We start from the raw sequence: 25079 nt of genomic DNA, 5'->3' as shown, positions 1-25079 counted from the left end.
TGGACTCCCAAAATCCTTGAGCCGGCTGCGGGAATTCTGGGAGTCGAAGTCCACGCCAGGGTTGAGAAACATCTCCCTAGGGGGTACTTGGGATTGCAGGGTTTACGTTTCCCAAACGTGAAGGGGAACCCAGAAAGATGTCCAAATTGTGGGATTCTGATTTAGGGGAGACATCCAATTGGCAGAGTGTTTAGAAGGTGGCATTGCAGGCTAACTCTGCCCACAGTCCGGAGTTTAATCCGGAGCTTGACTTAGCCTTCCATCCTTCCGAGATGGATAAAATGAGAACCCAGATTGTTGGGAGCAAAATGCTGACATTGTAAGCCACTCAGAGAGTGCTGTAAAAGCACTATGGAGTGGTATATACAGTAAGTCTAAGCACTATTATTATTGCTATCAAATTGTGCTATTACCAGGGTGTGGAATTCTGATTTTATCAAACACCAAATTGTTGATATGAGATCTCTCTCTCCTCTCTTCTCTCCCTCTCTCTTCTCAGACCTGCCTCTTTTATGAAACTCTTTATCAGTTCAAATGTCCTTTTTCCTGTCCGCTCTTTCCTCGCTTTGATTGACATCTCCTAAGTAATTGACTTGGGATTCCAAGAAAGATCTGCAAATCCTTCGCTCATAACCCTGCTGTACCCTTCTTGCACTTCCTGGAGATCACCAGTTAGGGGAGGGGCCATCAGTCAGTTCACGCAAGAAGCAAACCGTTTCCCTTCAGCCGTCTGACCTATGCGAAAGGCTTTCCTTTACTAGAATAAGCCCCGTGAGCTCCATTAAGAAGTTAAATCCTTATTATATATAACAAGGACGGAGCTGGAGAAGATAGTTGAAAGGTAAAAAGTGAAAGCAAAGTCACGGTTAAACCAGGGGATTGGCCGGGATCTCAAACACATATACCCATGCGCTCAAACCCACCTTTACCCAGTCTCGATGCATGAAATAAAACAGAACAATCCTGCTATTAGCTTCACTGCTTCAAATGTTTGCTTCCCCAATTCACTAGATCAGGGGTGTTAAACTCAAGGCCCACCGGCTGAATCTGGCCTGGGGGATGCTTAGATCCAGCCTGCACAACTGGCAAAGGACCAGTCAGATAACAGATAACTGATAATCAGAGTTGGAAGGGAGCTTGTAGGTCATCTAGTCCAACCCGCTGCCCAAGCAGGAGACCCTACACCATTTCTGACAGATGGGAGTCCAGTCTTTCTTGAAAGTCTCAAGTGATGGAGCTTCCACAACTTCCTGAAGGGAACTTCTGTTCCATTGATTAATTATTCTCACTGTCAGAAAAGTTCTCCTTATTACCAGGTTGAATCTCTCCTTATTCAGTTTCCATGCATTATTCCTTGTCTGGCCTACAGGTGCTTTAGAAAATAGCTTGACCCCCTTCCTCCTCTCTGTGGCAGCCCCTCAAATATTGGAAGACGGCTATCATGTCTCCCCTGGTCCTTCTCTTCACTAGAACTAGCCATGCCCAGTTCCTGTAACCGTTCTTCATAAGTTTTAGTCTCCAGTCGCCAAATCATCCTGGTTGCTCTTCTCTGCACTTTTTTTTCTAGAGTCTCAACATCTTTTTCATAGTGTGGTGACCAAAACTGGATGCAGTATTCTAGGTGTGGTCTTACTAAGGCTTTGTAGGGTGGTATTAGTTACCTCACTTGATCTCGATTGTATCCCTCTGTTAATACAACTTAGGGGTGCATTAGCTTTTAGGATTGCCTTAGCAGTCCATGGTGCCTCTGCCAGCAACTCTGTTTATTCTGTTACTATCTTGCTTCAAACAACTTCAAAGAAAAAAAAACATACACCAACCTCAGAAGACAAAATGAAGACTTCTTCCCTCTCTGCTTATTTTTTGTGAATGCGCCTACCTAAGAAGGAAACCTTACATTCCTGATTAAATTCTCAGCGCTGGATTTCCCCCCAATTTTGGTTTTCCCACCTGTTATCTGGTTAGATGGCTCAAGTAGGTTTCTCTTACTCCTTTCAGTGTCTGACCATCTTAAAATGAAACCTCCCCACTTTCACCCATGCGTGGGCATCCTCCCTGGAGCAAGTGATATTGCACGCATCACAACGTTGTCACACGAATGTGAATTGTGTTTTTGCATTATCAAGCAAGCGGGCGAGTTGGGTTTTATTCCACCACGGTTATAGCCTAACACAAGCCCAGCGTGACTTGGATTCGATTTGTTTCTCTTTCGCTGCAGAGGAAGCAGAAATCATCAAGAACGACTACCGAGAGAAGAATGAAGAGATGGAAGCCATTGTGAGCAAACTGAAAATGCAGCTGAAATCTGCTCAGATTGAACTGGAGCAAACCAGGGCCACTTTGAAGACCATGGAGGGCTCGGATGGCCATGGTAATGGTGCGACTTTCGTTGTATAGAATTATTTTTTCTTGTCTGCGGAGGAGATTCTCGGGTCATCATGTCTCTGGAGATTCTCAGTGATCCACAGGTCGTGGTTCTCCCAATGGTGTTTTTTTTTCAAGAGGCAACTGGACTATCTTTGTTTTTTTCCTTTGAAGATGTTTCCCTCCTCATCCAAGAAGCTTCTTCTGTCAGTGTTCCAGCGATTGCCCTAATTAAATCATGAGCCTCGAGCCAAGCTTCAAAAGAATCTAAAAGATTTATTAGGAGCAACATATCAGCATTAACCTGTATGAAGCCAACTCTGACACATGTGATTTATGGGTCACCTGTGATCCTGTTTCTCCCCTCCCCCCGGGTGCGTCATAAATTAGATTCTCTAACAAAACAGTTCACAGGCTGGTTGTCATCAATTAAATTCTCCAATGATGGATTTATGCAGGCAGAAGATCAGGTAGCCTAGCTGCAAACTTTGTAAGATAAGTGTGGAATGTACTTCTAGTTTTAATTCCCTAATGCTCCTTCGGGCTTCCCCCCCCTCCTGCTTACGACAACTCAAAAACAAGCATAGGAAGGCTTTACGAGTTGACATCTTCTCATCCAAGAAGCTGAAGAAGCTTCTTGGATGAGAAGCAAAACATCTTCAAAGGAAAAAAAAAACAGAAAGTCCAGTTGCTACTTGAAAAAGCACCTTTGGGATTCTCAGGTTATGATTGTTCCAAAGGTGCTTTCCTTCTCCAGAGACATTTAGCTATGCACTTTGGGATGTCCAGGAAAAAAAAATTGCAGACTACAGGATTCAGGGGACCCTGTGGGCGCAGATAAACCTCCAAGTGGCCTCAACGGCTCTCAGAGGAAGCGCTAATGACCAGATGACTGCAAGGAATATAAATCCTTCCATTCCCCACCATTTAGTCGGAACCAAAGAAGCTTCTTGGACAAGAAGGGAAATGTCTTCCAGAAAAAACAAAGAAAGTCCAGTTGCCTTTTGAATTTTTTTTTTTAAAAAACACCTTTCAGACAATTACTTTCCTTCTTTTGCATGGGGTAGAATGGTTAAACCTGTTAATTTTAATCGATTTTTCACATGAACACCATCAAACCTGATCAGAGCATTTCATCTGAGATTATAAGAATGATTTGATTCACAAAATAGAATGGAATAGAATAGGATCAGATAGGATAGGATAGGATAGGATAGGATAGGATAGGATAGGATAGGATTCTTTATTGGCCAAGTGTGATTGGACACACAAGGAATTTGTCTTGGTGCAAATACTCTCAGTATACATACAAGAAAAGATACATCGTCAAGAGTCGAAAATCATAAGGTACGACACTTAATGATAGTCACAGGGTACAATAAGCAATCAAATCATATTAGGAAACAGTCAATATAAATCGTAAGGATCAGAAGTGGTCTGATCATAAGTTGAGAATTACCTGTAGTCAATGAGCATTAGTTAATAATGGTCATTAGAGACTTGAAATTGGTGTCTTTCCTTTTCTCCAATAAAAGCAGGAATTGTGGTTGTTTGGGTAGACAGAGATATGTAGCAAAGACTTCTTGGTATTCTCACTCAACCACAATTCCCAGCATTCCTTGGGGAAGAGTCACCACAGACAAACCTCACGAAAGGGTTATAAGTTGGTATATAATAAATGGACACAAACCTCACGAAAGGGTTATAAGTTGGCACATATAGATATATAATAAATGGACACTTGCAATGTAATTTATCTTTATTCTGGGTAGAGAATACTGTAAAAGGCATTGCCATTCTCTGCTGGAGTGAATGGTACTCATTGATTTTAAAAAGAGTGAAGGTTCCTTCAAGTGATGGTAGATTTATAAATTCAAAATTGATGTAGAATTATGTCTAGGTTAAAACTACAGACCTGTTCCCCTCATCAGAAAAAAAATAATTGTCTCGAATTGTATGAGGCTATTTCTGTGCTGAAAAAATTGTTCCAGGATCTAATCTGGGTTGGTTACTGGAACCAGAGGTTTTGTCTTCTGAGCTTTTGGACTCAGGGAACTTCTCCCTAGCAGTGTATGTGCTTTGAGCTATTCTGTGCGAGGCATGTATATGATACCTGCTGTTGTGTGGCTTTTTAGATATTGATTAGGGTGTCGATGGCTGGCTATTAAGTCATTGGCTGTAGTTTCCTTGTACTGCCAAGCCCACCCCTCCTGAGTACTTGATAAGCTGCTGGTAAATCTGCACTCCGGTTGACCGATGAGGGGCCCGTTTCCCAGGCTTCAATCACTTCCCTGTCTGTTTTTGTCCCTGTTCGTCCGACAATCTTAGTAGCTGGAACCTTGAATGTATGGTCTTGTTCATTGCAGTGTGAGGCTACCAATGAGTTCGTCTGACCGCTCGCTTGTGTTCTTGCAATCTGGTGGTTAGCTTGCTTCCTCCCTGTCTGTTTTACATAGTCACAAGGGCAATCTGTGCAGGGGATCCAGTGGATCACATTGGAAGTACCTCCCATCTCCAAGCAATCTTTACCATGCATAATTTGTCCTTGTGGCCATGGATCAACAGGAGTGCTGATTTACCATCAGCGTATCCAATACTTAAAAGGAGAGGGCTTGACGGTATGACAGCCAGCAACTTAATAGCCCAATCAACATCTAAAATGCCACACACAACAGTCGCCATATACATATCACACACAGAATGGCCCAAAGCACTTAGATTGCTACAGAGAAGATCTCTGAGGATGGACTCCAGCAAAAATTTGAAAGCTCAGAAGACGAAACGTATCTTCCCAGTGACCGACCCAGATTGGATCCTGCAACATTATCCCGGGACGCGTACTACATTCGCCTTCATTCGTGGGGAAAAAAAAAAATCTTGTGCCAAGAATGTTCAAATTTCCACTCACGCCTTGGACATCTTCTCTTTGACAGCCATGAAAGTTGCGATGGGGATGCAGAAGCAGATTACGGCCAAGCGAGGGCAGATCGATGCTTTGCAGAGCAAGATTAAGTTCTTGGAGGAAGCAATGACGAACGCAACTAAGGTCCAATAATTGCTGAATGATTGAACTGTGATAAATGTAGCCTAGTACAGTCCTCAGGCCAAACGTTGAAAGATTATTATGGGTTCAAATCTGCCTACAATATGATTGAAAGAATGAAACATATGAAGCGCTAGTAAATTGCCACAAGCCTTTACCACAGCCTCTATACATATAGCTTTTCTCCAAAGAGCTTAACGAGTGATTCTCAACGTTTTCTTCCCCGTTGACCCCAATGAAATACCTTTTGTGGCCATGGACTACGGCCATGGACCCCGCAAGACTTAACTCAAGATTTAAAGCATAACATTTCTACAAGTCTTTGAGTGGTGCTGTGGGCTAGAGAGGGAGCTCTCGCCTCACAATCAAGAGACTGTGAGCTCAGTCCTAGGTAGAGGCAGATATTTCTCTCTCCTGGCACAAGGAGCATATATCTGCTGCAAAACTCTGCATTGGTGACAGGAAGGGCATCTGACCTGTAAACACTCAGCTCCATTCAGGTGCCCAGACTCCACCCTGCAAAGGATTATGGGGTCATTAAATGATGGGGGGAAAATTCTTCAAGTCTTTGTGGGCCCCTTGTGATAATATACCCCCCCACATATAGAGTAGACAGCAGGTTGAGAACCCTGACCTGAACTATAACTGCGAAGTTATTTCTTCTAAAATTGAATAAATATTTCCAAAATGAATGAGCCAGAGATGAGATAGGGCTAAGCAAAGCGTTACAGAGAGTTTTCCTCCATTTTAAATTAAGCACACCTTAATTTATCCTAGTGTTTCTCCACCTTGGCCACTTTTAAGGTGTTTGAACTTCAATTCCCAGAATTTCCTAGCCAGCCATGGGAATTCTGGGAGTTGAAATCCAGACCCCTTAAAATTCTCAAGGTTGTGAAACACTGATTTGCCTTGTCAATTTATGATGGTTAATCTGACTAAGAGATTACCATCTGGGTTGGCAAAATAAGTGAAAAAATTAATTTTACTCACATTTAGTAGAAAACAAATCAATTTCATTGGAGTGGATTAATTTTCCACCGATGGAATGGATTAATTTTCACTAACCATAATTAAGCTGTAGTTTAAGATTCAGTGTAACGTTTCAGTAAGGTGACTCACAAACATTAATTAAAGTTTTTGAACCACATCAGTTGAGGAGAAAGTTGCGTGCCCATGCACAAATATTTTTACCGCTTATCCTTACAACTTTCACTGAGAAGCTGTTTCACAACTGCCTTGTGCAGTAGGCTGAATGGGCATATTTTTATCTGTTCCTTGTTCAAGATTTTGCAAGCTGGTTATGCAGTGTTTTTTCCCCCCTATCTTGCCTATAACAGGAAAAGCATTACTTGAAAGAAGAGAGGAACCGATTAAGTCAAGAGCTGGGCTGCATGGCTGCTTTAAACAACAAATTGGCTGGAGAGTTGGAAATCCTAAAGTCCCAGGATAAGCGTTTGAAAGACAAACTGGTGACGATGGAAGCTGCTCTAGATAAAGTAAGTTTCTTTAACCCATCTATGCATAGTTATGAAAAAAGTTATTTCTAAATAAAAATAAAGATGATTTTATTTTATTTTATTTATAATAATTTTTATTGTTCTTTTCTACCATTTACACATAGTAATCTTAACTTTAACAGTACTGTGTCATCATTATTATACAAATTATTAGTAGTTCTAGGTTGTCCAGGTCCAAAATTTCAAGACTAAAAAAAGTCAGGATTAGCGCACAGTATTTAAAACCAGAGAGTGTCCCATAGAAGAACTGCGGATGAAATAAAAAACAGTCAAGATGGAGGGCCCGACTGAATGATCAAAGTCCCGTTCCTTTTTAACGTGTCGAAGGCGGGACTTTGATCATGGAGTCATGGCTGCCATCTTGAATTTTGGGACCTCATCTTGCCTCAGACGTCTCTTGAGATTGACAGAAATAAATACATTTGTTGGTGTTTTTATATACAGATGAGCACTGACAAATGTGTATGGACAAATACATAGTAGAACCTCTCATCATGAATGCTTCTGACCATGACCAAATCGGGTTCCAACCAAAAAATTCACATTTTTTTTTTCACAGCCAATTTCCCCTTTCACACCTTTTTTTTTTTTTTTGTGAGCACCAAATTTCCAACAGTAGGTTTGTGTCACAACCAAATCAGGTTGCAACTAAAGTTATGGAACGAACCATGGTCGTGACCAGAGGTTCTACTGTATATATATTCCTGCTGCCCCAAAACTTTGTTACTAGGACTCTAATATGGAGTTGAATACGGTTTCCTTCTCTCTGGAAGGACTTAGAGATGAGAAGCCCTGAGCTCCTCAACAGACTCTGATCCTTCAGTTCTTGCTTTTTGCCAAGCTAAACACTTTTCCGAACATGATGTTGAATCTTCTACATCTCCTTCACCTTCCTGGAGGGTGGCCTCAGGATTTTAATAGCATCAATTAACATCGTAGATTACTGTTCCTCAACCTTGGCCCTTTGAAGATGTGTGGACTTCAACTCCCAGAGTTCCCCAGCCAGCATTGCTTCCCCAGCCAGCAATTCTGGGAATTGAAGTCTGCATGTCTTCAAGGGGCCACGGTTGAGAAACATTGTTGTACATGTGAAGTTTGGTGTTGGAGTTCTTCACTAACGATTTGGTGATTCTTATGTGGTCTAGTTGGGATGGTTGGATGCGGCAAACAGACCATAAAGTGAAGTTGAAAAATCTTCAGTAGTGCACCATATTCTAATATTAAAACAAACCATTACTGATGTTGTGGAATTGGCATGCTTAAATAAATGGGATTGAATTTGTCTTTTCTTTGAGAGAAGTGGGAACCCTAGAAGAGATGGCCGAATTCCCAAATAGAGTTTCTTGTTTGCTCAAAAACTGTTCAAGATAACTGGAAACCCGCTTGCATGTCTTAAAAGCGACTGATAATACTGGGTGTAAATCATGTTCCAAATAGTAAATAACTCACTCCCGATTTTACCCAGGCGTCTCTACAGTTTGCTGAGTGCCAGTGCATCATTCAGCGGCAGGAACAAGAAGTCATGCGCTACAAACTTCAGCACACTTTAGACGTGAAAGTAAGTCTTTCGTTTCACGGATCCTTTAAAAATATCTCGGAATCATTACAGGTAGTCCTCGACTTACAACAGTTCACTTAGTGAAATTTCGGAGTTACAACGGCACTGTAAAAAGCGACTTATGACCATTTTCACACTTACGACCTCTGCAGCATCCCCATGGTCAATTGATCAAAATTCAGATGCTTGTCAGTTGGCTCATATTTATAACGGTCACGCACACCAGCTCCTGCCAACCCAGCAAATCAAAAGTGGGTGACTGCAAGTAGATATATGGGTACCACTTCAGAAAGCAACTTAAGAGGGAGACGAAAGGAGCGCCCAGTTGGGCTCCCCTGGGCAACAATGGTGTCACTGGCTAATCCTTCCTTCCGACCCAGAAGTGCTTTGGTGCTATATTGCACAAATGTAGTAGTAATATTGCTTCTATTCAATATTTCATCGTGGCACAGTGGTTAGAACGCAGTATTGCAGGATGACTCTGCCCATTGCCAGGAGTTCGATCCTGACTGGCTCAAGATTGACTCAGCCTTCCATCTTTCCACGGTCAGTAAAATGAGGACCTAGATTGTTGGGCTGTAGAGCACTAGAGACAGCCATAGAGCACCACGAAGTGGTATATAAGTCTAAGTGCTATTCTTCACAAGCACAAATTCCAGATGTGATATCCAGATAAGAACATATTTTCTTCTTTAAATAGAATAATCAAGTTAACCATTCCTACTTTATCTTCCTTGCTATGGAAATAACGTGTCTTTCTATTTGCACCTAGTGATCTTTGTGAGCTGTCACCATTTTTATTTGTAAAATTTATTGTATTCTTTCAAATCCTTTGGTCTTACTGAAAGAGGGGAAAATGAAACTGTGATCTTGGTTTTGTTGATTAGAAAGATTTGGTGTTATAGATATTGCTGGTTATATATGAACATGTAAAAGCAAAATATGGATGTTGGAGTGTATTTATTTTGTACTGTGCTTGGAAGACTTGGAACTCAATGCTCCCTTTTCTTTTTTTTACTCTTTCCCCTTGAATCTTTTCCTGTTCCCCTTCCCTCCTTTCTTCTTTGTATTTTATATAAATAATAATAATAATAATAATAATAATAATAATAATAATAATAATAATAATAATAATAATAATAATAATAATAATAATAATCTAAGAGCTATTGCTATTGCTACTCATAAATATCTCCTAACCCAGGAGCTGCAGGGACCAGGACACACTGTGGGTTCTTCCACCCTGAAGCAGCGCTATTCAACCTTGCCTCATTCATCCAGCGCACCGTCCTGTCAAACCTTTGCAGGCCACATCTCCCATGTAAGTACGGTGTCTGCTCGGGCACATGAAACATTACGGCAGCCTTCTTAACCAGGGATGGGCTTCAAAAAATGTAACAACGGGTTCTCTGCCCGGTCGCTGGGTGGGACTGGCCTAGTTGGCCTCCTGTACCACAGCGGGGGAGGGGGGCATGTTTTTGCCCTCTCTGGGCTCCGGAGGTTTTCCTCAAGCCTCTGGAAGGGCAAAAACCAGAGGTGGAATCCAGCAGGTTCTGACCAGTTCCGGAGAACCAGTAGCGGAAATTTTGAGTCATTCGGAGAACCGGCCAATCCCACCTCTGACTGGCCCCGCCAACCCCATCTATTCTCTGCCTCCTGAGTCCCAGATGATTGGCTGGGTCTTCTTTGGTTGCCCTGCCTGGGAGAACGGAGCTGAAAAGCAGGTTAGTGGGGTGGGGAGGGAAGGGGGATTTTGCACTAACCTTCCCCCAAGAGTGGGGAGGGAATGGAAATTTGACAGTATCCTTCCCCTGCCATGCCCACTAAGCCATGACCACCAAGCCACGCCCATAGAACCGGTAGTAAAAAAAAAATTTGAATCGCACCATTGGCGAAAACGGCCTCCCCGGGCTCCGCTCTGGAAGCCGGAAACAGGGCGATTTCTGGCCTTCCCAAACTTCCGGGAGGCGCATTTTTCGCTCTCCCTGAGCTTCCACACGCGCCCTGCACTAACCTGCATCCAAAACAGGCCACGTGGGGACTCCTGGGAGGGGAGGCCCAGCCAGGAGTGAGATTTGTGGGTTCCTCCGAATCGCACAGAATTTTGGCTAGGGGCTCTCCTGAACCCCTGCGAACCCCCAGCAGCCCCCAATCCCCGATTTCTTAACTCTGTTCCTCCGTCTCCTACCCAGCTCTGGTCTGGGCTGCCTCTTGTTTCTCTCCCCGACCCTTTTGGGAATGTCTTCCCTGCTTCTTAGGAAAGTACCGTTTCTGTTGCTAAGCAAAGCATTTGCTAGGCGAATTTTGCCCCGTTTAATGACCTTTCTTCAACCACCGTTGTTAAGTGAGTCACTGCAGATGTTAAGTCGGTACAGGTGGTCCTCAACTTACAACAGTGTGGTGACCCTTCGAAGCTACAGCAGCGCTGAAAAAGGTGGCCTATGACCGTTTTTCACCCTTACAACCATGGCCGCATCCCCCATGGTCCCATGATCAAATTCGGACGTTGGGCAACTGATTCATATTTACAACGGTTGCAGTCACGTGATCCCCTTTCGTGACCTTCTGACAAGCAAAGGCAATGGGGAAGCCCGGATTCACTTAGCGACCGTGTAATTAATCTAACTGCCCTCAGGGATTCATTTAACGAACGTGGCCGAGAAAAGCCATAAAAAATGGGACAAAACTCACTTAACAAGTTAATCTACTCATTTCTGACCATTCCAATATTTTCTTAATCACCTCCTCCTGCCCCAGAATCATTTTGTTTTTCCAATTTTGAGCAAATACAGTTCTAGCTGCTGTTAATATATGTATAATTAAGTATATATATTTTCTTTACTATAACTCTCAGGTAGGATTCCCAGTAAAAAATATCTCAGGCTTTAAGTCTATATGTTGTTTTATCATCTCTTCCAACCATGTATGTATTTTTGTCCAATATCTTTTAGCTAGTTCTTAGGGAGATTAATAGTGTGAAACTACACAGTAATTTTTAGTCGTTGGTCAGATCTTCAGATTCTTTTAGAAAATGCTTGATGAAACACTAAACTGTTTCTTGTTACTATGAAGGGAAATAGTTAGTTAGGGAAAGGGCCTTTGTGTGAGTGTGTGTGTGTGTGTGTGTGTGTGTGTGTGTGTATGTGTTTCACTAATCCAAATCCATCTTTCCATTCAGATGCCCTCCAAGCTTAATTACACCAAGGAGGATCCGTTGCGAGATTTGAAACAACTCCTTCAAGAGTTACGAAGTACAATTGATGAAATTCCTTCTGCAATTCTCCCCAAAGCAGAAAGTGACAGCGATCCTGACTTGAGCAGTACGCTGTAAGGATATGCAAAATATTGGTAACTTCTGTGTTTAGGATTCTCATTTTGGAAATGAATGACCTATAGGCAAAGGGGACTTTGCCAAGGATAATCACAGACATCAATGGACGTCTCACCTACGCTGAGTTTGTGTTAATCCATTGAGATTAAATTTTCCAAATTGAGCTCGGTCTGTCTTTACTTCCTGAATACCCCCCTGTTGTTGTTCTTGGCAATGGTTGAAAGATGACTTGCCAATGTCTTCTCCTGGGATGTTTTTGTGATGCCCTTGTGTTTTTCATGGCAAGTACAGGCAGTTCTCGGCTTACAACCATTCATTTAGTGACCGTTTGAAGATACGGCACTGAAAATACTGACTTTTGAAGTTACGGCACTGAAAAAAGTAACTTAGGACTGTTTTTCACACTTATGACTGTTGCAGCATCCCTCTGGTCACGTGATCAATATTCAGACTTACATTTATGACGGTGGCAGTATCCCAGAGTCATATGATCACGTTTTACGACCTTCTGACAAGCAAAGTCAATGGGGAAACCCGATTCACTTAACCAATGTGTTGCTATCTTAACGACTGCAGTGATTCACTTAACAAATATGGCAAAAAATGTAATCAAATGGGGCAAAACTCACTGAACAAATGACTCACTTAGCAACAGAAATTTGGGGCTCCATTGTGGTCATAAGTCGAGGACTGGCAGTATTAACCAGATCCAAGCTTTCATAACTCTTTGAGATCAATCAAGATGTTGCGTCCTAGCTGGATGGGCGGGTGGATGGGTGGATGGATGGATGGATGGATGGATGGAAGGATGGATGGAAGGAGAGAGGTATGGTATATGCACAAGCACACACATAAGGTTTAACAACCTAGATCTCCCTTTGACAGAATTTTGTTATCAGTATTGAGAAATTCTCAAAACTCTGAGATCTATTTCCACATGGAACAGAAATCTGGCTAGATGAAGACATGGTGCAATCCAATATAGGAGAAATTCATGTCATCATAGGGATGATAAGAGTAGTATCATGGAACAGCTGTTTAAACCTCTCAGTTGAGTAGTAGGAGACCATGGAGTAAGGCAGGATTATCCAACCTTGGCAACTTTAAGACCTGTGGACTTCAACCCCCAGAATTCCCATGCTGGCTGGGGAATTCTGGGAGATGAAGCCCACAAGCTGCCAAGGCTGCTGGACACCCTCGGAGTAGGGTATGTGGTTGAACTTACATTTTCCATTATCACTCACCAGAAGCCATAGACAAATGCTGGAAGCCATAGACAAAGCACCTGCACCACAGAAAAGAGAAAAGAGGCGAATTCTGCTACCTGGGCATACATTACAGGTGTTCTACTCCTGTTGACAAAGAGTTTTGTGTTTCTATTTTTATAACTGTGGGAGGTCATTTTGCCTACCTTTTGCCTTTGGTCTAGTCCAGAAGTCTCCAAACTTGGCAACTTTAAGACTTGTGGATTTCAACTCCCAGAATTCCTCAGCCAGCTATGCTGCCTGAGGAATTCTAGGAGTTGAAGTCCACAAGTTTTAAAATTGCCAAGTTTGGGCATCCCTGGTTTAGTCTGTGGCCTACTTCCAGATGCTACAGATCCTGATTATTCACTGTTATAGCACTGTTTTTATCTTGCAAGCAGTAATTGAGGAAGCTTCTTTTTTAATTAGTTTATAAAATACAATCCAAAAAGAAAATTATAGGAAAAATAGGGGAGGAAAAGGGAAAGGGGAAAGTGTAGAAAAGAGGGAATTAAGAAAGGAAAGGAATTGACTTCTCTTTGATGCACTAGAATATGATAACAACATCAGACCTCAACTTTTTACTTTTACCTAATAATATAAACCAGCCATTTCTATAATGACAAACGTATCGAATCAGAAAACCCCAAAATCATTTTCATTTTCTCCCCCACTTGAGCACAAAGTCCAGAAGTGGTTTCCACATAGAAACAAAAGTAATTGTGATTTGTTCTTTGACCAAAGCAATCAGTTTAGCCATCTCTGCTAACTCCCATCAATTTTTGTCGTCATTCATCTATGGTGGAAATCACAGTGTCCTTCCATTTTCGTGCATAAAATGGTCTCGGTGTCGACAACATATATAATAACGTCAATGTTCCAATTTTTTTCCTCAAGTCTTTTTAATTGGGGAAGGGTCTTGCTTGTTATTGATTGTTCCCTTTTGCTTCATTCTGCATCGGTGATATCAGCTGGAGTCTGGACTGCTTTTGAAAATGGATTTAGAGCAGGAGTATCAAACTCAAGGCCCATGGACCAGATCCGGCCCATGGGGCGCTTAAATCTAGCCCGCAGGGCCACCCCGGAAACAGGGATGGGATGGCCTGCGGTGCCTCTGCCAGCAAAAACCAGAGCTTGGGAGGGCCCATTTTCGGCCGGGACGGCCGCCTGCAGCCATCTGCCCTGGTTGCTGGGTGGGCATGGCCTAGTCAGCCTCCTGTAGCACCCAGGCCTGGGAGCAAAAACGAGCCACGGGGGGCCATTTTCATCCTCCCCAGGCTCCGAAGGCTCTCTGGAGGCTGGAAATGGGCCCGTTTCTGGCCTTCCCAAACTTTTGGGAGGTCCATTTTTCACCCTCCCTGAGCCTCCATGCAGGCCCAGCACTTTCCTACAATCCAAAACAGGCCGCGTGGGGACTCCTGGGAAGGCCAGCGTGGGATGGGCGGGACCAGGGTGGGGTGGGATTTGCCAGTTCACCAAAATTGCCATAAAATTAACAACCAGTTCGCCTGAACCGGTGTGAACCGGTAGTAGCCCACCCCTATACACCATGCTCTAACGAAGCCACCACTCAGCTATATCTCTTTTCCCCGTCAGGAGCCCACTTTGTATAAGACAGTGAATGACTACCCCAAACTGTGTCAATAATATGGTGTATTACGTGGTGTTTGCATTTCCCCCCCGCCCTAGTTCAGAGACTTTACTAGCCGAGAAAACATTGGCAGAAGAACACATGACCCCTGCAGGTGAGGCTCTGGAATTTTGACCTGGAAGATCAAAATATTCTAACTGAGCCAGATGGAAGATAATGTGTCTTTTTTTCCCTTTTTTCTTTTGCGTTTCTAGCACCGCATGTTTTTATATATTTTTATGGGGTATCAAACATCTTTTGAACATTAACGGCCTATCCAGAATGCTGTTATGGAGAAAATTTAAAAAAGATATTTTCTTTAGCCTTCACTCGTCCCACATTAAGGGTACAGTTACAGATTCTGTGGTGTCCTTGGTGCTCTCCGAGCGTAGCGGTTTTCTTGCAGACGTTTCACTACCAAACTCAGCTAGCCCTGATGATGTTACCTAGTTGGGTAATGAAATGTCTGCAAGAAAACCACCAAGTTCAGAGAGCACCAAGGAACCCCAAAGTTCAACGCTGAGCTTTCGATGTTCTTTTCTCGCATCTTGCATCTATAGATACATCTTTCTAAGATAGTAGAATTTATCCCACAATGAAAGGAAAGCTTGTTCCAGAAATGCCCCTCAAAAAGTTCCATTTTAGGGAAGCATCATTTCCCAAGCGAATTTAAAAAAAAACTATAATGCTCCATCAAGTCTATTGTATTCTAATATGGAAAAGTCATCAATCCTTATTTCAATTACTGGCTGATGGGTTGGAAGCAAACATCTTCTTGTGAGGGCTTTTAGAGTCTGGTCCCTGCTAGCTAAAGAAATATTCAGGGAACGAAAACTGTCTTGGTTAAGGACATCCTAAGCAAGGTTCTCTCAGAAACTGGCTTGGTTTGGTTCATATTTTACACCGAGGAGACTGGGCCAATCCTGGGATTCCGTAAACAACCTCGTTTTTCTCAAAGGAGCTTCTTCGCTTGCTTTGTCATTGTTATCATATATTTATTTCACCAATAATCAGCTTTCTTTGATGGCTTTCACAGAGTTCTATCTCTCGATACAGGGAGGCTGCAGTCAGAGACTTACCTTCAGAGGTGACCAGGGGTCAAGAAGCCTTTAGCAGGTGAGAAGTGATGCTTGGTTTGGTCCTTTGACCCAGCAAAGGCATCAACTTGTCGTTAATCGTACAATTTGAACATTACTACCAGTGGTAGGATTCAATTTTTTTTTTACTACCGGTTCTGTGCCGTGGCTTGGTGGGCACGGTGTGGTTTGGTGGGCATGGCTTGGTGGGCATGACAGGGAAAGGATATTGTAAAATCCCCATTCCTGGGGGAAGGTTACTATAAAATCCCCATTCTCTCCCTACCCCACTCCGTTCTCCTGTGCAGGGCAACAAAAGAAGACCCAGCCAATCAGCTGGAACTCGGGAGGTGGAGAATAGATGGGGCGGGGCCAGTCAGAGGTGGCATTTGCTGGTTCTCTGGACTACTCAAAATTTCCGCTAGCGGTTCTCCAGAACCAGTCGGAACCTGCTGAATACCACCTCTGAGTACTACCTGTGGAATGGAACGTCCAGCTGCACCTCTTTCCAGATCTTTTTCGGAGAGTCCTCCTAATCCTCCAGTCTTCCCCCAACCCACAAGTGTTGAGCGTTTGTGTGGGCCTCAGGAAGAAAGAAGAGAACCCCTTGTCTGTTCCAGTGACGGAACCAAGTCTGTCTACCAAACTAATAGTTGCATTCTGCTTTCATAAGATCTTTAGTTTTCGAAGGCACAAATGTTTCAGATAGAAAAGATCAGTTCGGGGGTATTTTTCAGCAGAGACAGAAATGGCCTTCTCTTTTGCTTAAGCTTAGGGCACCAGGCTGAAAACTAGGAGACTGGAAGTTGTAGTTCTGCCTTAGGCATGAAAGCCAGCTCGGTCACTTTGACTCAATAACCAGGAAATTGTGAATTCTAGTCCTGCCTTAGGCATGGAAGCTGACTGGGTGACTTTGAGCAAATCACCTGGAGACTGTGAGTTCTAATCCTGCCTTAGGCATGGAAGCTGATTGGGTGACTTTGAGCCAATCACCAGGAGACTGTGAGTTCTAGTCTTGCCTTAGGCAAGAAAGCCAGCTAAGTGACTTTGAGTCAATCACTAGGAGATTGAGAGTTCTAGTCCCCCCTTATCCATGAAAGCCAGCTGGGTGACTTTAGACCGATCACTAGGAGACTGTGAGTTCTAGTCCCACCTTAGCTATGAAAGCCAGCTGGGTGACTTTAGACCGATCACTAGGAGACTGTGAGTTCTAGTCCCACCTTAGCCATGAAAGCCAGCTGGGTGACTTTAGACCGATCACTAGGAGACTGTGAGTTCTAGTTCTGTCTTATCCATGAAAGACAGCTTGAGTCAGCCCAACTCACATCAGAGAGTTATCTTTGTGGGGAAAACAGGAGGCAGAAGGAATATTAGGTATGTTCACTTCCTTATCAAGATGGTTGTTAAGTGAATTTGGCCTCCTTTTACAACCTTTCCTGCCATGGTTGTCAAGTGAATCACTTCTGTTGTTAAATTAATAACACGGTTGTTAAGTGAACCTGGCTTCCCCATTGACCTTGCATGTCGGAAAGTCTCAAAAGGAAGTCACATCACCCCGGGACTTTGCAACAGTCATAAATATATGAGGCAGCTGCCAAGCGGCTGAATTTCAATCATGTGACCATGGGAGGGGTTGCTGCTGCAATGGATGTCGTAAGGGTGAAAAATGGTCACAAGTCACTTTTTTCAGCACCCTTTGTGACTTCGCATGGTTATTAAATGTTTGAATATTTGTAAGTCAAGGACTACCTGTAATTATTCCTTTTTTTTTGTAATGTCGGGCCGTATTCCTGATTTTGTACGTGGCTCCTGAGTAACAGACAGACAACTTGGTTTTCTTTTTTGTTTTTGTTTTATTTACAGGGATGCCTTAAACTTACATCCTGGGGATCTCGAAGATCAAGAATCGACTTTCCCTTTTACATCCAGTGGTGAGCTTCTTCTTGGACATTAAACGAGGGAACGTCTGTGTAATACGTAATCCCACCTATCCAGGGCTGGGCTGCTGGGGGTTCCCAGGGGTTCAGGAGAGCCCCTAGCTAAGACTCAGTACAGTTCGGAGAACCCCCAAATCCCAATCCTGGATGGCCCCTCCCACCCCTCCCATCCCAGGACGCCCCACGTGGCCTGTTTTGGATGCAGGGAAGTGCAGGGCGCGCACGGAAGCTTGGGGGGGGGGCAAAAAACGGGCCTCCCAGAAGTTTGGGAAGGCCAGAAATGGGCCCATTTCCAGCTTCCAGAGAGCCTCCGGAGCCCGGGGAGCCCATTTCCATCCTTTTAGAGGGTCATTGAAGAACTTAGAGGTTTATCTACGTTCCTCAGAGTCTTCTCAGTGCCAGGAGTGCTATTCAGGTGATCCTGAGGCCTCAGACAAAACCTCCAAGTGTTTCACAGACCCTCTAAAAGGATGCAAATGGCCACCTGTCTGCAAGGAATAGAAATCTTTCCATTCCTCACCATCCAGTCAGAGCTGAAGAAGCTTCTTGTATGAGAAGCGAAACGTCTTCAAAGAAAAACCAGAAAGTCCAGTTGCCTCTTGAAAAAGCCCCTTTGGGACCACCGTGACCTGGAGGACTGAGAATCTCTAGAGACTTCATAACCAGCTGTTTAGTGACTGTTCAAAGTTATAACTCCCCAGAGTTATTTACAACTCGTTTTTGAAGTTCTGACGGATGCATCCTTCCACCTTAACCCAGGGCTCACATAATCCCACAGCGAATGTTAGAGGGTTGCCAAACACCCAAAATACAATTATGATCACAATTTTTAGCATTTTTTGATGGCTTCTGGTGTTTATCCCAAAGGTGTTTTGTTTTTTTCAGGAGGCAACTTGACTTCCTTGTATTTTTGTTTGAAGACTGTGCTGGTTAGACAGTATATAGTTAGTTAGGGAAGGAGAGCTGTCCCCTTAAGGGAATGCTTCATGGTAAATGTAGTTAATACCTCTTGGGAGATGTCGTTCATGTCACGTGGTCAGATCTGTAATCCTGGTTGGCCTCTGGTTGGGTGTGGGGGAGTTTTGGTCATTCTTACCTGGACCCCAGCATCGTGCTGGAGTCTTCCTTTGCTTTATCGTTATGGGATGAACATAACTATCTTTTCACACACTATGAAGATTGGACATTAGATGAATCTCAGCATAACTGTGAGTTATACCTTGAGGATGCCCGATATAATCCAATAAAGAAACTTTGTATGGAAGCCTTTGTAGTGTTTAGCTGCCTGACTATATTCAGCCAGAAAATTAGAGACTTGATAAAGACGTTTCACTTCTCATCCCAGAAGCTTCTGACTGGATTAGTGGGGAATGGAAGGATCCAGTCAGAGCTGAAGAAGCTTCTTGGATGAGAAGTGGAATGTCTTCAAAAAACAAACAAAGTCCAGTTACCTCCTGAAAAAAGCACCTTTGGGACAACCATGACCTGGATGATTAAGAATCTCCATAGACCTTGTCTTATGGAAGTATAACATTAGCAAGAGAAATGATAGTTCACATTTGTAAGAGAAAAAAAAAGCAGAAAAAACAACCCCTTGGGGGTCTCTTGAAACAGTCCCTTTTAACACCCATTGTCTTTGCTCCCTGTAGTGTCCCAACTCTCCACTCGCTATACCTCTTCAAAGAAACCCTCCTTTGAGGACCGCTACAAAGATAGGTCTCCTGTACACTCCTTGCTAACTGCTCCTTTGGATGACCTTAAGGCAGCTCCTGCACCATCCTTGGAACGACGGTCCAGTCTGAAGAAGAACTGCTCCCCACCAGAAGCCACAACTACGGCCACCAGTAGAAGTAAGCGGAAAGTAATCACAGAGGATCTTTATAGACACAGTCAGCTCTTCCTAGCAAAGGAAACCCTAAGGAAAAATATCCAGAAGCCGCAGTGGGCTCAGAATGGGGCAGGCTGTGTGGTTTTGTGCAAGTCTAGTTTTGCACATGCGTTACCTCTCTTGCGAGAGGTGCCAATTCGCTTCCAGGGATAATTCAAGATGCTGGTTGCCACTGTTTTGACCCAGCTCCCAAACACGACAAGCCCTTTGTACTTAACAAAGCATTCCCTTTGTTAGGCGCATCAGCAGCTGCTCTCTCTCACTATGCTAACGAAGTCTCTAAATCCTGTGGAAAGGGACGTTGGCTCCCTTTCCCACTAAAATGGCCGAACACACCCGGAGTCTCTATTTCTCTCTCCCCACGCTTGCAAAGGAAGTCCTGGATATGCACTCGCTTTATTCCAGCAGCAGATACACACAAACACACACACACACACACATGCTTGGAAGGTGCTGCAGATTCCAAGAGGAATTCTGGTAATTTCCAGACAGAAGTGCAGGCTATCAGGGGCTGACCAGCAAGGAGATGAATAGTTGTCTGCCACATCTATTTATGTCCACCCCCACACCCCGCCATCTTATATCCCCAGAGCTAGGATAGGACTTTGCTAGCAGCAGTGGCTCTTCTGTCCCGAGGACCGGTCCATAGATTTCCATGCTCTCCTCTCCTCTGCCTTCTGTACATCCCTGTGTCAGGCACTGTACCAGCTGTTCCTCCTCTTCCTCATCAACCACCTCCAGACCTGGGGGCTGTTGACTCTCCATCTGAGGGCTGATGGTCATCCCAGGCTCCGCCTCTCTCTCTCTCTCTCTCTTTCTCTCTCTCTCTCTGTTAAGTTCGGATAATGAGAGGCTGAACCAGGGCATGGATGCAACAATACTTTATTTAGGAAATAAAGGACTGAACGTGCTTGCCAAGCCTGGAACTGGCTCGAGCGAACAGCGACTGGTTGGACCCCGCAGCCTGCTTTATAGCTGGCTGCTGGGAGAACCAGCCAATGAAGAGGGCAACCGCCCCGCAACGCGAACGGACCTGGGTGGGAACTTCTGTAAGTTCCAGGGACATAACACTCTCCCTCCCTTTTTCTGCCAGCTCCATTCCTTCTTCCCGCTCGGAGCTCTTAGGTTGCCTGGATGCTGTCCCTGATTCCCACACCTCCTCCTCCTCCTCCTCTGATTCAGCTGCCGGAGAGGCCGGCAGCTGACGGGACCATTATTTTGAAGGACTGTCTATTCCCAACTGTATCTACCTGACCCATCAGATTAGAGAGGTAGGGAATGTGATGGGTCCCCAAGAAGTTTCATCTAGTGCAGAGTTCCCCAACTTTTTTGGGTTGGTGGTCGGAAGCGGAGGGAAGGGGGGAAAAAGAGGGGATGATTTTGTGGGAGAAACAGATGCATGTGCACAAGTAACGCGTGACGTTCTCGGCAATGCTCACGCGAATGGGACCATGATCACCCACAGCAACGCGGCCCACAGGTTGGCGACCCCTAATCTAGGGGAACCAAGAAGAAGGACTTCTCTGGGGTAGCTCCCTCCCTGTGAAACGTCAACTCTGTGGAAATAAGGTTGGCCCTTACTGTGACACTCTTTCCAAAGACTCTGAATGTGTAGTTTTGTCAACAGGCCTGGGGAGCCCAGAGTGATATGGAGCCCATCAAGTGGATTGATCTGATTGTTGTGTCAGGCGTATAGGGAATTCTGGGGAGTTGAAGTCCACAAGTCTTAAAACCGCCAAATTTGAAAAAAAAAAGGGGGGGGCTGGTTTATTCCAAGGTGTAATTATCATGCGTAAGAATTCATAGAGAGAGGAATGACGAAGCAATTTTTAGTGCTGTAAATATGATTTTTTTTCCCCCATCAATGGAAACATCACATAGTGTTGTGTTTTTTTCTTTTCGAACAGGTGTTTCTTTCAGCACCTCTACTTGTAAGTATATTTGTATTCCTCCCCCCAAAATTTCCTGTTGCATTCCTGTTGACTGATAAAGCTGTTTCTGACTCAGTCTTCGCTACGGAAAAATGGGCATTTTTATTTCTTTCCCGATGCACAGAAATACGTAATGAGAAAATAAACATTGTGTAGTCCAGGTTGGTTCCACGCAACAAGCCAAACAAAACACAGGCAGTCCTTGACTTACAACTACAATTGAGCCCACAATTTCTGTTGCTAAGCGAGACAGCTGTTAAGTGAGTTTTGCCCCATTTTACGACCTTCCTTGCCACAGCTGTTAAATGAATCACTGCAATTGTTAAATTCATAACATAGTCAGAAATGGTATAGGGTCTCCCACTTGGGTGGTGGGTTGGACTAGATGACCTATAAGGTCCCTTCCAACTCTGATTATCTGTTATCTGTTTTTTGGTTGTTAAGTGAATCTGCCTTTCCCATTGACTCTGCTTGTCAAAAGGTCGCAAAAAGGGATGACGTGACCCCAGGGACACTGCAACCGTCATAAATACAAGGCAGCTGCCAAGCACCTGAGTTTGGATCATATGACCGCAGAGGGGCTGCAACGGTCATAAGTGTGAAAAACGGTCATGTCACTTTTTTCAGTGTCGTCATAACTTCGAATAGTCACTATACAAATAACCATTAATCAAGGATCACTTGTCATCTATATTTTGTCTTGCCACAAAGTGTAAACTCATTCTTAAATTCATCCCTCTTCTCCAATGACAGGGGTCCTTTAATGTGATTATCTTTCTATTTTTCCTCCATAAATAAAACATTTCAGGGATTTGGGCTCAATTATCCCCGAAAGCTAAGCGGATATCTTTATTCTGTTACTAAAGATTAGGGATTAAAAGCTGAAAGGGACAGGAAACCATCCGGTGGATTGATGGCTATACTCCACTTTTCACATTCATTTCGCTCTGGGAATTTCTCCTCTTGATGAGTCCTTTTGATGGATCTGGGAATCATCAAGGTCTATAGAGCAGCAGATATATCTCTCTCTGGACACACTGAGAATATATCTGCTGAACAAAACTCCTTATTGGCGACAGAAAGGGCATCCGGCCAGTAAACACTCTGCTAGCTCCATTCAGTTGGCCAGGCTCCACCCTGCAAGGAATTATGGGGTCGTTAAAAGAGGACAGGATAGGAGTACAGAATAGAATAGGAATTCTTTATTGACCAAGCGTGGAATTTGCCTCCAGTGCATAAACTCTCAGTGTACATACAAACAACAAAGTGATAGGTCATAGATCATAAATCATAGTTACAATCCCGAATCATAAGATACAGACGACAAGTGATAAATTATAAGATACCAATAGGAGAAGATAGAAAAGATGAGAAAAGACGGGGAATGAGAAGATGAGAAAATGAGAAGGATAACAGCAACGCAGTCCTACTACATGGGTAAATATCTTTAGGCCCAAGGCAGCACTGTAGAAATTAGGTGGTCAGAAGAATTATAGCTTTGGGGGTGAGGGGACTGTCTAGTTGTTTTGGCATGCAATTGATTTATTTTAACATGTCTGTCATTAGAGACTTGGTCCCTGGATATTTTCACATGCCCATTGGCTCTTATTTTGTGCAGATCTGATCCTTTGTGGCCCTCCAGTGTTCCACATGGGTTCAGATTGAAAATATTTCATGAACCTTCGTGTAAACCTAGTTGTTTTGCCTATGTTCTTTGGTTAAAAAAAACCCAATGCAAATTTGAGGCCAAAGTACACATGATAAGGGAGCTCCAGCTACACCATTGATACAGATTCTGTCTATACTGTATACTGCACGAGTCAAAAAGAGGCCCTCACATCCCGGACATAAACTGTTTCAACTCCTTCCCTCAAAATGACGCTATAGAGCACTGCACACCAGAACAACTAGACACAAGGATACTTTTTCCCCGAATGCCATCACTCTGCTAAACAAATAATTCCCTCAACACTGTCCAACTATTTACTAAGTCTGCACTACTATTACTATTAATCTTCTCATCCCTCCTTATCACCCATCTCCTCCCACTTGTGACTGTATGACTGTAACCTTGTTGCTTGTATCCTTATGATCTATACTGACTGTTTTCCTAGTATGATTTGATTCCTTATTGTACCCTATGACTATCATTAAGTGTTGTACCTGATGATTTGTGACTCTTGAGGAATGTATCTTTTCTTTTATGTACACTGAGAGCATCCACACCAAGACAAATTCCTTGTGTGTCCAATGACACTTGGCAAATAAAAAAATTCTATTCTATTCTATTCTATTCTATTCTATTCTATTCTATTCTATTCTATTCTATTCTATTCTATTCTTCTGTTCTATTCTATTCCCATTCCATTCTACTCCATTCTATTCTATTCTATTCTATTCTATTCTATTCTATTCTATTCTATTCTATTCCATTCCATTCCATTCCATTCCATTCCATTCTATTCTTCTGTTCTATTCTATTCCCATTCCATTCTACTCCATTCCATATTTTCTATTCTATTCTATTCTATTCTATTCTATTCTATTCTATTCTATTCTACATCACTGTTTTTCTCAACCTTGGCTGATTGAAGTTGTGTGGACTTCAGCTCCCATAATTCTCCAGCCAGCATGGGAATTCTGGGAGTTGAAGTCCACACATCTTCAAGGGGCCAAGGGTGGGAAACATTGGTCTGTATAAAAAGAATCATAAACAGAATAGAGCTGGAAGGGACCTTGGAGGTCTTCTAGTCCAGCCCTCTGCTCAAGCAGGAGATCTTATACTATTTCAGACAAGTGACTGTCCAGTCTCTTCTTAAAAACCTCCAGGGATGAAGCACCCAGCATGGGGGACAGATGGAGAGAGTCAAACATCATTGCTTATTTTGCCTTCTTCTTCCTTAGCCGATAACATGAAGCAGCCTCAGTCCTTAAAGGGGCAGTGGAAATATCCACACTTCTTTTTCATGGAAAGAGCAATGCATATAGATAGTCCTTAGTTTGCAACCATCCATTTAGAGACCTTTCAAAATTACAAGGGCACTGAAAAAAAAAAAAAAGATTTAGGCCTGGCCTTCGTGGTTACAAACATGGTAGCATTCCCACGGTCATAATTCAGGCACTTGGCAACCAGCACCTATTCATGATGGTTGCAGCATCCAGGAACCATGTGATCTCAGTTTGCAACTTTCCCAACCAGCTTCCAACAAGTAACGTTAATGGAGGAAGCCAGACTCACTTAAAGACTATGTGATTCACTTAATGTCTGCAGTGATTCGCTTAACACTTCCTCCACTTACCTGTGAACAACAGTTCACAACAACTTCGGCAAGAGAGGTAGTAAAATCAGGTGCGGCTTACTTAACAACTGCCTTGTTTAGCAGTGGAAATTCTGATCCCTGACTGCGGTCATAAGATGGGGACTATGTATTCGGAATCCATGAACTTTGTTTCCATGGAGAGGAACCTGAGCGGCTCCGCCAGTCCCATCAATCTAGTTTGGTTCTGAAACAGCCATTTGTAAATGATAACGTAATGTTGTAGAAAAGGAGTATCAAACT

The 25079-nt window shown here is 43.4% G+C and overlaps 1 protein-coding gene across 3 annotated transcripts in view; it reads left to right on the top strand.

The window, feature by feature from the left end:
* The window catches only part of CCDC158 (coiled-coil domain containing 158), a 61813-nt gene that overhangs the window by 33700 nt on the left and 3034 nt on the right, over window positions 1-25079 (top strand). For 2 of the 3 annotated variants that reach the window (XM_087935767.1, XM_087935765.1), the window contains 10 exons: window positions 2219-2371; window positions 5298-5410; window positions 6745-6903; window positions 8390-8482; window positions 9687-9803; window positions 11661-11809; window positions 15744-15803; window positions 17627-17694; window positions 19350-19550; window positions 21496-21519. In XM_087935767.1, coding sequence (XP_087791893.1) covers window positions 2219-2371; window positions 5298-5410; window positions 6745-6903; window positions 8390-8482; window positions 9687-9803; window positions 11661-11809; window positions 15744-15803; window positions 17627-17694; window positions 19350-19550; window positions 21496-21519 — 1137 coding nt within the window. The remainder of the gene's footprint in view (window positions 1-2218; window positions 2372-5297; window positions 5411-6744; window positions 6904-8389; window positions 8483-9686; window positions 9804-11660; window positions 11810-15743; window positions 15804-17626; window positions 17695-19349; window positions 19551-21495; window positions 21520-25079) is intronic. The other variant, XM_087935766.1, reaches the window with a different exon arrangement.

Source organism: Pseudonaja textilis, chromosome 6 (genome assembly GCF_049901715.1).
Source record: "Pseudonaja textilis isolate UNSWEBS1 chromosome 6, rPseTex1.2, whole genome shotgun sequence".
Taxonomy (NCBI): domain Eukaryota; kingdom Metazoa; phylum Chordata; class Lepidosauria; order Squamata; family Elapidae; genus Pseudonaja; species Pseudonaja textilis.
Note: the sequence above shows the minus strand (reverse complement) of the source record. Positions and strands in the feature narration are given on the sequence as shown.